The following is a 15,793-nucleotide window of genomic DNA, read 5'->3' as shown; positions in this document are numbered from 1 at the left end:
TTTTCCAACAAGAGACTAATTTGGGGGAAATTTCTTTCTATTCAAAATAATGATGCTAAATGGGAAGCAATTTAAGCTTTACAATGGCTTCATCAGAGCCTCATCTGTCAAGTCCCCAAATTGTGCTCCCGGAACACATTTCTCAACACAGAGAAATCAGCAGGGGTAAAAAATGAGGATGTAAAGCAAACAGGTGAAAGTATGGGGATAGTGGGATCTAATGAGCATAAGCCATAGTCTTAACGGATAGCTGTGCGCATGCCCACCACCAACACCCTAACCGCCAACACCAATACCATCAGCACCACCATCGTCATCACCACCATCATCATCATTGCTGTTGTTATTATTAAGAAACTTTGTTACTATGTCCTCTGTAGGAACGAGGCTTCTGCTTATCCATGTAACAGGCACTGTGCACATTATCAAAAGCATTCTTTTTTCTATCTTTCTCTCTTGATAATGAGTAGGCAGTGGTGACTAGCAACTATGTTAATATTACTAACAACATAGTACACTGGAATTAGTAAAATTCCCACAAAGTAATGGCAAAATTTTTTGAAATTATGGGTTTGGCATAACAGCAGAAGGAAGGTCAGTCCACGCTGTACACATCAGGTTCTTAAGCTATTTAATGGCTGTGCTCATGCTAAGGAATGCTCAATTATGATCCGAAAGATAAAATACAAATTAAAGATTAAGAGACTCTCCACAGAAAGGTCAACCCGCGAGTCCTCCATTTGTATTTGCACCAGAGGGCAACTAGACAGCAGGGGCAGTCCTGTCCCGGGTGGCGGAGCACTGCACTCACAGACTGGCAGCAGGGGGTCTTGCCCTTGGACTCCAGACAGAGCCACGCTGTCAGAGCCACTGCCCTGGCTACCGGGCCTGCGTCATTTCAAGGGCCATTTTTGTTGTCTGGGGTATGAGCAGGAATCCATTCTGATCTCGGGGCTCACTCTGTAGCCACTCGTTTTCACTGAAATGACTATGACAACTTACTTTCCGTACTCCCACAGGTACGGGATGGGGCTTCATGTACCAGGAAATTTGCTTGGGTTTACTGCCTCCTATGTAATAATATGCAATAACATCGAAGTGTTTCTTTTAATACCCGCAAATTTGTGCTTTTTCAGGGATAATAGAATATAACAGCATGGAGACTTACGATTTCTGATTTGATTCAGGATAGAGTATACTGTATTTACATAAACCAAACAATATTCCCCCTTCCAGACAATGTCAAAAGCTCTTGCAATGCATGAGTAAAAGTGATTCAAAATTTTTTCCTTATAAAATATAAAGGCATCTAATACACCTGTCAAATCGTATGTCAACTACAAAAACTATGAAACGAAATTCATAAATCTGCCACATGAACAATGAATCATAGGTCAAAATAGTAATGTTAAAATAATACTCTATACATTTACTAAAAACTACTCTAGAGATCCACTAAAAAAATACTCTGCACGTTTACTGAAAGCCAGGAAGCGCACTTCATGCTTTCACTCATCGCCTCGTTTAACCCGTTCCACCACCGTCTGTGTAAGTGCTGTCGGCTTCGCTTCCCTACAGATGAAGAAAGTGAGGCTGCGAGCAAGTTTTCTCAGCCTCGACACTGTCGCCGCCTTGGAGCAGATAATTCTGTTATGGTGGAGATGTTCTGTGCGCTGTAGGATGTTTGGCAGCGTCCTTGCCCTCCATCTACATGCCGGTAGGACACCCCAGTCCCAGACGTGACAACTGAAAATGCCTCTAGACGCTGCCAATATATCCCCCTTGTGTCAAAATCACTCCCACCTGAAAACCCCTGACTTAGAGAAAGCAAGTCATTTCCCGAAAGTCACACACTTAGGAAACGGTAGAGCAGAAATTAGAAGCCAGGCAAGCTGACGGTAAAGCGCAGGCTGTCCACCACTGATACACAGTGCTGGTCACTCTGTGATAGTTTAAAGAACATAAATTTTTCTCTCAAAATAGGAAACTAAAAATGAAGATGAATAATGAGTGCCTTCCTGTAGAAAGATCTTCCATGACCACACTGGACTGGACCCTTCCACTCTGGGTTCCTAAGGAAGGCCCATGGTCCAATGGCTATCGTCCTTGCACAGCCTGCTCCCCTGCCCCACCCACCCCAACCTTCTTTCCGTCCTGTTACAGGTGTCCCAAAAGACAATCACCAATCACTTGGTAAGGCTGACTCCACCCTTCAGTAAATAAGATGGAGTCCCTGGCCTCAAGGAGCCCCTAAAGAACAGGGCCTATCTGCTTCCTGCCAGCTCCCTTGGCTGGCCCTAGACCATCTCAAAGTCCGGCCCCCCTGCACAGTGGCCAGTGAACTCTGGTGCTGCTCTGAGAGACTTCCCAAGCCCGCAGTGACTGAGCACTTTGCACACGCCAAAGACTTCCTCTGTGCGCCACATAAACCGTCATCCTGGGCTCCCAAGAACCCTAGAACGCAAGTATTATTATTTCCACTTGACCAAGAAGAAACTAACGGTCTGTTAAGTAGGGGAACCTACCCAAGCGTTGCACAGGATTTGTGCCAGGCCTCAGATTGCAACCTAAGTGTTGGTGACTACGATCCACAGCTCCTGACCCAACTTTATGCCCTTCTCATGTTGTGGATGAACAAAGACTACAGATGTGCCTCTTCCAAAGCGTGTTCCAGCTTAGTCTATTCCCTCCAGCTTGTTTGGAGATCTTCTTTTGGGTTCCGCTCCCCTGTCATGACCAAATTATGGGGATAAACAATCTGGAGCTGAGCGTGATTCTCCTTGTGGAGAGGCAAAGGCAAAAATTCAGGCAGTGACCCCATGAACTTTGAAAAGGCTTTATCACATGAAATCAGAGGACAGAAAAATACAGAACAGGTTTCCTTTTATCTGATTCAATTTTTGTTATTTACTTTTTATGCATAAAGAGTTACATATTCAGGTATGACTAATTGCATCGCTTCGAGCACTTTAAGCTGTAAAGTACAAAAATAGGCAATTTTGAAAAAAATAACCTGGTGGTGGGGGTGAAGGATCTTCCCCCCTTCAGTCATATTATTTAAACATAGTTTGTTTTTTTTTTGAGGGTTTTTTTTTAATCTTCATTAAACTTTCCTGAGAGCTTTAACTTTGGGGTTGAGGTCAAATTTGAAAATTTCCAAGCATAAAATATGCTGATGAGAAAAATAAAACAACTGATGGAGTGGGGAAAAGAAGTCCAAAAGGAGTATCTTTCTGACCCTTTGATTTTATTCAGCTTTGGGCGGCCTCCTGGGAGTGGGGAGGTTCCACAGCTGTAACAAGTGATGTAACCACGAGGGTGGAAAGGGCTCAAGAAGCTTTTGGCGTCTCCAAGACCCGCCTTGAAGGCCTGGCCCCACCACTTACTTCCCTGCTTTGCGACCGCAGTCAAGTCACTCACATGCCCTGAGACCCTCTCCTGTACAACAGGGTTGCTGTGAAGATTAAATGAGACAATGCGTGTGGCGCACCTGGTGCACAGTAGATGCACAAGGAATTTAATCAACAGGGTGCCCTTTAGACACGTCTATGTTTTTGTCAGCGTTTGTGATCTGGCAATTGTCCCTTTAATGGGCTTCTCATGATTAGCTCGCATTATTTGGGTGGAATTAGGAGTGTCTAAACCAAGAGTGATCTAGCTGGTGGCCAAAGGCCCATCATTACAGGGCCAGACGCTGTCACTCACCCGGGGGCACCGTGCTCATCGGCACCATTGCTCCTTGCCCGTGATTCGGTCACAGGGCACAGAGCGTTTACCATCACAACAAAAGCCGTTTAGTGGCTGGGCTTTCTTGCGGGAGGGAGGACCTCAGGAATTCCACTCAGAGAATATCACTTTGGAGGCCAAAGGAACCAAAGAAGTCCTCATGCTGAACCTCATCTCCTTGCAGACGAGAGGACACTGGGGCCACAGAGGAGAATTTTGGCACAAAGTTCTAACTGGTTCTTAATCTTTCCCCTACACCAGTGGTTCTCAACCAGAAGTAATTTTACTCTCTGGGGGCCATTTTTGGTCATCACAACAAGGGGAAGGGGGCCTGCTACCGGCATCTAGTGAGTAAAGCCAGGGATGTTGCTAAACATCCTACTATGCACAGCGAAGTCCCCACAATGAAAACATGAACAGTGCCAAGGTTAACAAGTCTGACTGTACTGTTGGATCCAGTGCCTCCATGGACTCCAAAAGCTGCTGGAAGTTGGACTTGGCCCCAATTTAGAAGCTCTCAACAATGACTGAATCGACCGAGTCAATTCTGCCTCTGGAGTGTCGCAGGCCACTGGGATGAGGAGGGATTTAGAGACTTGCCTACTCAGGCATTTTACAGTCTGGGCTTAACTTCTGAAGCACAGTTATATCCCCAGCATCAGTGCTCCTAAAGTCTTAAACAGACAGGTCAGTCTTACTGGAGTCTTACCTTACTGGACAATCTAAGAAAATGATTCTCACAACTATTTTGGCAATACACTACAGAACAAATGGTGTGCACCGTGCAGTTATCAAATATTCAGACTAACGCACCTCAAACAAATACATTCGACACTGCACTTAATATCTCCAGGATTCTTGGTTCGCATGGAGGAAAGACAGAAACTGAAGCACTGATATAGAACAAAACAACGCTCGGAGTTTCCTCTCAACGCTAGAGTTCCGTGTGGGAAGAACTTAAAAAGAAAGGAAACTCAGAGTCAGTGACCCAAGCAATTATGTACTTCCTGATCCTTGCCCTGACTGCATGCCTTCTGGCTCGCGGACCTCACAGGACTCCACCCTGGCCAGCGGGGGGGCCAAATGGAGCCTGAATGTGGGAGTATATGGTGATCTGCAAAATACTGATGAGTCGCTTATCAATCTGAGTTTATTTACCCACCACAGTTCCACCTGGAAATTCTGACTATAGTTCTGACCCATGGTAGAAATATATGGAGCATCCCAGTCTTGTTCACTCATAAATTCAATCCACATTTAATAATTATGTCCAGGGCACCGTGCTTTCGGAGAGCATATTCCCTCCTCAATAAAATCACAATGATGTCAAAAGAATAACATGCACCCAACTAACTCTTGTACACAGAATCAGTACAGCAGTAATTGGAAGAACAAGACCTCTTTTAGGGGGGATGATCAAGAAGGCTCCATGGAACAAAAAACGGCATCTGAATTGGATCTTGAAGAAGAGATGGGATTTCAGCAGGTAAAAATGAGAACATCCACAACACCAGAAAGACTATTAATGAATATAGGCTGATAGAAAACACAGGGCAAATCTGGTAGGAGAGTCTGGGAGGCCTGCAACTTGACTGGAACTGAGCGGGGATGGAAGGCAGACAGAGACAGAGGCAAGGCAGGAACACTGAGCTGCCATGGAGACAGACGCAGATACCTGTAAAATCCTAGACATGAAGATAGGTCTTCATTAGCCAAAAGGAAGCCAGTGGAGGTTGGCTTGGTGGTGGTGGTCTTATTTTTTAAACACACACAGCACAACCAGAGACCCTGTGGACAAAGTAATCAGACACGGGTGGGCGGAACGAGAGGATGAAGAAGCAGAGTAAACAGAGGGGTTAGGCCCCTCTTGGAGCATCACCCTGTACACAGAAGGGCCACGGGTCGATTCCTAGTCAAGGCACAGACTAGGTTGCGGGTCTAATCCCTGGTTGGGGCACAGATGAGAGGCAACCAATCAATGTTTCCCTCTCACATTGATGTTTCTTTCTCTGTCTCTCTCTCTCCCGCCTTCCTCTCTCTCTAAAAGCAATAAAAAAAATGTCCTCAGGTGAAGATAAAAAATTAAGAAAAAACAGATGGTTAGGAGGCTACTCAGCACCCTAGGAGATGGGTAACGAGACTGGACCAAGATCATGGGAATGAAAACAATGAGAAGGAAAAGCCCACGACTTGTATGAGAGACTCATTACCATGGGTGAGGGCGGAGAAGAAAAAGTTAAAGTTGAAGAAACACGCAGGACAGAAAAACAAATAAAGTGACTCAAAAGTCTGGATCCTGGCTGAGTGGGAGAACAGTAGCAATTATCAGACTTGACAGTGGAAGAGAAGAGAAGACTGAATTGTGCCCAGATGATCCTCTGACTCAGAAAATGACAGCTCAATGCCAAGGTCATTCCTGCTACTAATATCTAAATATATACTACACCGACTCAGTTCTTGAGCTGCTCCCTACATCTCAGCACCCTCTCTCAGCCTATCTAATTCCTAACCCCTGCGACACAGGGTCTACCTCCCTCTACCTGCAGCTCAGACTCTTGCTGACACAGCAGGAGAGTGACTGAGCAAGGCACGTGTGAGTGGCAGTTGCCTGCTACTCTGAACTCTGGCCAAACTATCTGTATGGACTCTCTCACCCTCCTTTCTCCCCTGGCTATGTTTCACCTGAAAGCACAGTTTTTATAGGTCTTTTCCCATGTTAACTTCCTTGGACATTATCTTTTGTGGGATAATGTGTCCATCTGTGAGCTGTGTTCTAGCTGGACCACTTTGCTGCTCTTTCAGGTCTGCCCTAACATCCTGCCCTTCACCGCAAAATTGCCCTGATGTGCTTGGGAATCTTGGAATGTAAATGGGACATATTTTCATAGCTGATGCACATGTTCTTACTACTTTGAGAAATTATCAGTCATCACAAGTATAGGAAAATGCTTTTCAAACGACTTGATTGTTCAGAAGACCCTTGGCTCTAAATATCAATACTGCAGAGGAAGTAGTGGTATGCAGGACTGGTTATCCATCAGTATGTAAAAACGTGTGCCTTGGTTTATCCAATCACCACTTTAACTTTGCAACAAGTTATCTAGCTGTCATATTTCATTGCAAAGGTTGAGGAAGGACAACAGCCCACTGATTCTGTGTCAATGATGCTGAAACAGCTTAGGAATTCACTAGTCTTAATACGTCCTAGGAAAGAAACGGGAGCACAATTCAGCAGAAGGTCCACCTGCTAACACAATGATGCCACTGCTTAGAAGGCAACCTTCCCAAAGGGTGACAGCCACTCGCCTTCCACCCCCACCCCCCAGACAATCTATTATTAACAGCAAAGGTGGTGGTGTTGTTGATGACTCATAAGTGTGCTGAGTCGTGAAGGCTGAGCATGGGCAGTTTTGATTGAGGGAATCATTTGCTGGATTTAATCAATTATTGGGCTCATCGAATGTGATTACTGAGCCACATAAAAGCCCAAGTGAAAGAAGGCATCAGACACTTCAGGGTTTGGGGGAGGAGCGGGGAGACGGGGGGCGGTGGAATAACTCCTTGTTTGCCTTGCAACAGAGAGAGGTCACTCTATAATCTACATGTGTGATATCCACTTAATTGATTATCTCACATATGCTTGTGTTCTGGGCTGTCTTCCTCCTAATACCTGGAATATTTTTGAGGCATTTGTCCCTTTGAGAAAGAAAAAGCCTAAAGAGTCAGCAAGAAGCAGGCTGACAGCTCTGGGGGGGGGGGGTGCGGTGTTAGAGGGATGGAGCAAAAAGGTAAAAGGACCCATGGACAACAGTGTGGTGACTACAGGGGGAGGGGACATAAGGGAAATAAATGGTAATGGGAAAAATGCAATTAAAAAACTTGGAAAAAAAAGAATCAGCAAGACATTAATGGGGAATGCCTGAGGGAGGGGAGGGGGGCTTGATGGAGATGGACAAAGGGAGAAAAATGGGGACAACTGTAACACCATAAACAACAAAATACAATAAATAAGGACATAATAAAACTAAAAAAGAAGAGTCAGCAAGACATACACTTTTAAAAGAATTAAAAACATGAAGAAAACAAAGAGACAAGATTCTGGACTACCCCACTAGACTTGAATAAGCCCACCCTTGCAAGCACCATGCAGAAAAAGCAATACTGTGGGCCGTCTCTGTGAGAGAGGGGAGCATATACCGTTAGCTCCTCCCGACAGGCCTAGTTGTTCCCAATGCCTTCGATGCCGACAGCTATTACAGCCCTTGCCATCCTCCGAGAAAACTGTTTTGTGCATGTGTGTCTAACCTACAAGCCTGTGGACCCCTTCACAAAGGCTATTTCTTACAGGCCTTATTTCCAGCATTGACTTAAGTGCATGGCGAAATAGTGAGTACGAAGTCAACTTTTGTTCCATTGAAAGATTTTTTAAAGCACTATGCAGGGGACTATCAGTATAATCTGATTATCGAAAAGATGAGAGATGCCTTTAGCTAAATTTAATTGCTCACAGAACTATTTGTACGTTTATAGAATAAGTAAATCAGATGGAGTCAGAACCAGAACTTGTACTTAAGCTATCTTCACAGAGCCAGGATTAATAACAAATAAACCAGCGGAAACCTCCACAGTCTAAAGAGGGTTTTGCTGTCTGATGTGGCTTAAAACTCCAACTCCTGATCACCTGACCGAAGTATGTCTGCAGTCCAGACACGTGAAAGCTAGACATGTGTCTGCAGAGGTCCCTCAGGTTTGTGGGTGTGTCTTTATTTTTACCTCTGCCTGTGCTGACCAATCAGCATTCCCTAGCATACTGAAATAGGGGTGTGAGTGTGTGTGTGTGTGTGTGTATGTGTGTGTGTGAAAAACACTTCTAACATAGCTTCAGCTTACAACACCACGTCTGATGGCAATTCCTTTCCTCAGAAGCAGCCCATAACTATTAGATTAGTTCTGGATAGTGGTTATTATTTTATACATGGTCTGATAGGCTTTCGCAAAGATATAAACTTCTCAAAGGCAAACCTGATGACTCGAAGCTGCAGCTGTATGAAAAATAACCTGATGAGACTTTCACGAAGAAGCAGGGTTCTTGCATAATCCTCTCAAGCTGTCAAATTTCCATTTCACCACTTCAGCGAATCTCCTGGAATGACTGGCCCCTGTGGACAAGACTCATTCATGGGGCAAAAGGATGGTTCCTCTTCCTCATGTTGATTGAAAGCCCAACCCAGGAAGGTTTTCTGCAGCAGGGTAAAGCTCCCGGTGCCCGGGCAAGCCCCGTGAAGAGTACTTATCATCCTTCTAGATGAAATTCTGGTGTCAGAAGAGATGCATGCATTTCCCTTAATGCTAAAAGGGAGACTGACTCACTGTCATCCAAACGTCCTCTTGGGCCACTAGGACCTGCCTGGGACTTCATGAAATATTTAAAGAAAGATCTCACCCTTGGTGGAGTTGTAATAGGATGATGATGACTTTGAAAGTTAGTGGATTTTTTTTCTTCAACATGCATTGAAAGGTAAGTACATATGTGAAATTAAATCAAACAGCAAAAAATAAATAAATAAATTTAAACAAAGGTAGATTATTTTTGTATCCTGGCCTGTCTTTGTACTGATGTCCAAAGCAAAAGTATGAGATCTCAAGTTTTTAACGTAACATCCATGTTATTTAGTTTTCCTTCATGAAGCCACCAGCTTTTTTTTTTACTAATTATTAACTGAAGACTAATTACATAACTACATTTAGAATTCAATTAAACAGTTGAGTCCCTACTAGTATACTTGTCCCTAATGTGTAAAAAAAAAAACAACCCCAGAATAAAACACAACTACCCCCAGGCCAAATAAAGCATCAAACAGACAAGCACACATTCAAACAGATCAGCATCTGACAGAGGGACCAAGATATACTTAAAAGTGTCTACCATTCACCAAATGAGGTATCCCCATACTCCAAATTTACGGATCCCTGGAAAAGGCCTCAAGCAAGGTCATTCTGAAAAAGGTTGAAGGTTTGGTACATGAAGAATTACAGAATTTGGTACTCAAATATCCTTCCATTAAGAGATGTAGTCTGTGTCACCACCTCTCAAATCTGGGCGGGTTCCGTGACACCTTGACCTGTGAGATAGAGAAGTGGCTCTGCCAGTTAAGAAACCAGCAGCTTCCACTCCTTGTCTCTGGGAACACGTGGCCTAGGAAGCCAGCTTCCCTGTGCCCTACCCTGAAAGAACCACACAGCAGGAAGCCCAAGCTCCATGAAGACACCCTGGAGGATGTTAGCCATGTGGAGAGAGAGAAAACAGCAAGGAGCACCAGGGCCCCCACTTGTGAGTGAAGAAGCAGTCTTAAAAGTGGACCCCCATCACCAGCAGCCCCAGCTAACACCAGGGGGGCAGATTCAAACCACTCAGCAAAGTCCTTCCTGACTTCCTGACCCATGAAATTGTGAGCAAATAAAATCAGTTGTTTTAAGCCCTTAGTTTAAGGACGGTTCATCACTCAATGACAGATTATAGACATGGATCTATCTCATACGAAAATAGGTGGGTGATTAAAAATAGAGTTCAAACCAATCCTCTTTTAATTTGCACTTTACGTGACTTCAGTGAAGCGGGTGCAAGACAGTCTGGTTTGGGGTTTTTTTACATCAACATAATAAAAAATGCAACAGCATTCACGTCAGATGTGCAAAAATATGCTTTCAAAAATGATCAACATAGTCATTCGAAACGTGACAGGTTTGAGCCACTCTCCGGTAAGACTCCGTCTTGCTGCCCTTTCATCTCTCCTTAAAGCAAAACTGAGGCATCTCGGAACCATCTCGTGCCCCAGGGTAACCACATGTGAAAGTGATAAATTACCTTTTACTCTTGAAGACTACTATGCCCTCTAATTTGAGTGATTAATTTACATCCTGCTCAGTGTAACTACTGAGCCCAACGAACTACTACTATCCAACTACTACCATGAGCCCAACGAACCTGAATAAGAGAAAATTATTCAGCCATCTGTATAAGCTCACTGTATTTTGAAAAGTATAGCAACCTCTAGGAAGCTTTAAAGTGTAGTCTATTTACTCTCAATGGCTGTGCACCTCTATAATGCATATCAAATTAATACACCACTACTTTGGACTACTCACTTTATTTGGGATCCATAGGACATAGGAGATTCTGCTATGAGATGATAATCAAAAATAGGCTTTCTAAAATAATTGACATAGTAATTTCAAACTTGACTCATTAGAAAAGGTAACATCAAAGTGGGCCTCTGAAAGGTACCACTGTTGATACTTGTTGGCATTCTAATTGCATCGGTGATTCTTGATCTGAATGTGATCTGTTTAAAGCTAGAACACCAAAGTCAAATGCACTACAATCAATAAAAAGCAGACACAAGCCCTCAGACTAGAGTGTGGGCTTTGAATGCTTGGTGAACAATAGGTCTATGCAACTCTATTTGTTTGCCATATGCTTTCCAAACTCTTCTCAGTGAAACAGTGATGGAGGGTGATGATGGATGATACTCTTCTTTATTTGTTTAAAGATTTTATGTATTTATCTTTAGAGAGAGGGGAAAGGAGGAAGAAAGAGAGGGAGAGAAACATCAATTGGTTGCTGCTCATACACCCCCAACACAGGCATGTGCCCTGACCGGGAATTGAACCAACCAGTTTGCAGAATGATACCCAACTGACTGAGCCACACCAGTCAGGGCAGATGATACTCTTCTTTAAATCTCCCTTTCCATGGTAAAATCAAAAAGACAGTCACTGCCCTTCAAGAAATTTGAACCTATGCTTTGAGCTCAACAGCGCTTTGTCAGCGAACCAGGCAAAGGAGAATTTCAGGCAAAGGAGAACTCAAACACTAAAAAGTACAGTTCAAAACCAGTCTGTGCTCCCATCCATAAACCTCAGCACACACCACCACCCCACCCCAGCCCAACCCAGCCCAGCCCAGCCCCGCCCTTCTCTGGCCAAGGTTTTAGTAAAATCACCCAACAGCTCAGTGATAACAAGCTTTTTAGTCCACCAGGGACACTCTCATGGGAAGGAAGACACTTACTGAGCCACACTAAAGGCCTACAATCAATTTTTAATCACAACAGCTGTAGCGATCCAAAGAGAAAGCAGGCAACTCACTGAGAAGGAACCAGGAGACTGTTTATTACAAATGAACATCCACCAGGAGTCGAATTTGCAAAGAGTTGTGCCCCAAACGACTCGACCAACCAGCTGCCCCTTCTCAGAAAGAGGCTCTTACCTCTGGGACGTTTTCTTATATTTTCTCCTGTAGGAAAAGAAGCATAAACACACATCAGGAAAGGGTTGGCGGTAGGCAGTGGGTTAGAAAAGCTTTGGTGGGGATGGGCACGAGGGAACACTCTGCCGAAGGTGCTCTGTGAGGCCTGGGGGTCTCACAGTCCAGCTCGAGGTTTGGGATTATTGTGTTATTGTGCGGCCAGGTGCATAAAACCATAGCCTTAGCAGTGACAAACAGCAGCCCAAGAGCTCAATGGCTCTTCCTCCTATGTTTCCCCTTTCCCCTCAGAAGGCACTGTAGTATCTTGGCTGAGGTCAAGCTTTAAAGACAGCAAGATCCAGGTTCAAATCTCAGCCCTTCCATTTATCAGATTCATGGGGTTGTTGAGGAACAAATGACCAGCAGCTTATAAAGCATCTCCTTTGCTGGCATGTATTAAGTAGTCAATAGCTATTAGCTGTTTGTACTGTCACTGTTGTTACTATTACCCACACTGTGTAAAGTTGTGCCTTTTCAAAAGTAAATATACAATCATGCAGCTAAACCATATGATCAGACATGCAGGCTTCAGAAAAGGAAGAAGGGAGGAAGGGGACAATGAGAAAGTCTAGAAGGGGAAGCAGGAAGCCATGAGAGCAGCATTAGTACCATGCTGTGGGCTCAGTCTGGAAGGTCACTCCACCCCCCACCCCCAGGAAGCAGGAGCGACTGAGCTCTGTGCACCTCTGCTATTTACAGTGCTCATTTAGCCTCAGGCAAGGGTGTCTACATCTGTCAAGTGGGGTAACACCTACCCTGGATAGCTCACCTAGGTCAAAGTGGCTAGCCCATTCAAGGGGCAAGTGGCCATACAAGTTTCTTTTCCCAGCATCCCAATGTGGTTCATGTCCGAGTCAGGTTTTACAGACTCTGAAGACTCCCAGGAGAGTTTTAATAGGCTCTTCACTGCGGGGGATTAGAGGAAAAGCATCCTCCGGAAGTGCCATGCTTCCCAGGGGGCCTCAGTTCCACACCTACTTGCCCATTACAGTCACTGCACCCAGGAAGCCAAGCCACCGGTTTGCTAACAGAGCAGTGTTCACACTTCTAAAAAAGAAAAAAAAGTGTGGCTGTCTCAAACCCGGGCTCCCTCTAACCTGTTACACCTCTGTTCAAGGGAAGACACCCATGGCAGGGCTAGGGTTAAGTGACAAGGCAGCACACCACCCAGGGCCCCGGGGTGATCCTGCTGGACATGCAGGGGTCCCTGTTGATCTGAAGGACGCACACCGATGACAACCATGGCCCCAGGATAACGAGTTAATAGGACACGTCTTTTCTCTTGTAAGAACTTTCCATGTTTTCTTTTTAAAAGGAGCGTTATGAATAGAATTAGAAAAAAACAAGAACTATTCAGACACCTATATATACCTAGTCACATATGTAGATACACATACACATATAGCACTGTATGAGTATATGGAGATATTTACATGTGTAATTGTATCATATACATAGGGAGGGGTCCGCTAACTGCATTAGCTATAAAGTGGGAATAATCAGAGCACCTCTCTCAGAAGCTTGTGGTAAGAAATCAGTGAGATAACCCCACCCCCTGAATATCAGCTCCCCAAGGGCAGGTTCTTCGTAACCTTTCCCACTGTACCCCACAGTGTCTAAAACAGCACCTTGCATTTCCTGCAAAAGCCGTGACGCGTGTGCGCTGACCATCCACTCTCTGACACATGGACCCTGTCACCGGTGACAACGCATACTCTCCAGGGAGTAGCCAAGGGCAGCAGCGGTTTCATCGGCAGGCTGTGAGCACAGCGGCAAGCTGTGGGTGTGCCCGTGTTCTCGGTCCTCGTGAGAACTGCTGTCAAATGAACTGGGTTATGGAGTCTCCAGCAGGACCAGAAAATAGCCCATTGAGAGTGCAAGGACCACAGGCAAAGGAGAAGGAGCAGCAGCCAGATGGATGCCCTGGCTTCTACCCAGAAGCCCAACTCGTTCTATAAGCAGAGGGTGTCTGCAGAGGCCAGAAGAAGACAACGGTTGCCCTTGGCTTCCACACAATTCTCCCAGCATTTGCTGAGGACCATACAAAGGCACTTCTGGGAGTGCCAAGAAAAATCGGAGATGAACAAAAATAAGAATCACTTCCATTTTCAGTACCTACTAGTAACGGGGCACTTAATATACACTGTTATTCCTCAAAATAACTCTAAGAACCATTCTCTGAAAGAATTCGAATTCTAAAAGAGGAAGTTAAGACATGTACCTAAATTGTTAGTTTATTATAACAACCAATGGGAGGGATGGTTAAAGAAGCTTTACGAAAGAGGTAGTCTTGATTTGGGTGGGCTTCAGTGAGGAGAAATACGTGAGTAGGAGGCAAGCAGGTAAGGAAGGCATGCCTAGTAGCCTCACCCCAGCCCAGCCCAGCCCAGCCCAGCCTAACCCAACCCAATATGAAGGGAGATAGCAAGTAATAATGCTGTAGACAAAGTTTTCTGAAGTAATAATATTCGTAGTTAATTTTTTTTAAGATAAAGAAAAGGGGTAACCTCTTACATTACCTTTTCTTATCTTTGATTATGTGGGAAGACAATAGGGCTCTGGGCTATGGCAGACCTGGTTCAAAAGCCAACTTCCCCTCCTTTCTAGCTATGAGACTTCAGGCGAGCTCTATGCAAAATCAAAGTTTAGTTTCCACATCTGTAATGTGGAAGGAATTAACTCAGAGGACATAATGTATTGAATTTGCCAGGCACTGTGCATGCCATATAAGGAGCATTCTAAACATTCAAGGCCCCTTGACCCCTTATTTTGAGCTTCTTGAGGTCAGGGGTCTTATCAGATGGATCACTGTCTCTATCCCAAGGGCTTGCACATGGTTGGCACACAACCAATACCTGTTGCCCAAACAAATTCATCATTTGCACCTGCCACTCACACCTATCAGAATATGGGTTGTGCATTTGGCAGACCCAAAGAGAGACCAAACATCTGACTTTTCAGTCCAGCTCACCTTCCTGACACTCACTCCCCACCTCCGCAGATGCATTCTTGGCTTCACAAGTCCTGAAGTTCTCCCTCCCCTTCTTGTCCCGCTGAAGCACAGAGAGCCTCCAAACCAAGAAAGACCCATTTCAAAGTGTCATTACGCTGGAGTTGGAAGGTCAGCACTTAAATCACAAGAAAAAAATGCGGATCGTGGTAGGGGAAAACTACCCTATCGCAGGCCCTAGGCACCTTTCAGTTCTCAGCAGAGACATCGCTTCTTCCTGAAAACTTCCTCAGGCCTCCCAAACCCGGTAACACCCCTGTCGTGTGGCATCGCATTTATCGCTCCCGAAAGTTACAATCTGTTAATGCTGGTGGCAAAATGATGGCTTGTCTAGTACCTGCTACTGTTTCTCCCTTGCCTAACACAGTGCTTGGCAAATGCCAGCTGTTTGTTTATTGTCATGGAATGAATGAATTTTAAGAAACTAATCCTCAAAATGCCTTCTTTCTACTCATGTCCCCTCTGTTTGCTGATGACTTGCGACAAGCAGTGGAGACGCCTCCCCCAGACCTGCGCTTCACTTTGCAGTGAGGGAAGGGAGGCTCACAGAGGAGAAGTAACCTGCCTAACGATACAGACACTTCAAGTGGTTGAGACGGAAAGCAAACTTGAGCCTTCGAAGAAAATTGGAAAAATTAGGCAAAGAAGTCAAAGGATGCCCGGAGGAAACGTGGACACTAGACAGAAACAACAAAACCAACAACAATGGAACATACTGGGTTCTTTCCATCCAAACACAGGAAATGAGC

The 15,793-nt window shown here is 44.8% G+C and overlaps 1 protein-coding gene across 10 annotated transcripts in view; it reads right to left on the bottom strand.

The window, feature by feature from the left end:
• Nucleotides 1-15,793, bottom strand: part of PDE1C (phosphodiesterase 1C) — a 420,549-nt gene that overhangs the window by 198,461 nt on the left and 206,295 nt on the right. For 2 of the 10 annotated variants that reach the window (XM_053926171.2, XM_053926170.2), the window contains one exon: nt 11,996-12,022. The exons of the other annotated variants lie outside the window; for them this stretch is intronic. In XM_053926171.2, coding sequence (XP_053782146.1) covers nt 11,996-12,022 — 27 coding nt within the window. The remainder of the gene's footprint in view (nt 1-11,995; nt 12,023-15,793) is intronic. 10 annotated transcript variants of the gene reach the window in all.

The sequence above is a fragment of the Desmodus rotundus genome, chromosome 6 (assembly GCF_022682495.2).
Source record: "Desmodus rotundus isolate HL8 chromosome 6, HLdesRot8A.1, whole genome shotgun sequence".
In the NCBI taxonomy this organism is placed as follows: Eukaryota; Metazoa; Chordata; class Mammalia; order Chiroptera; family Phyllostomidae; genus Desmodus; species Desmodus rotundus.
Note: the sequence above shows the minus strand (reverse complement) of the source record. Positions and strands in the feature narration are given on the sequence as shown.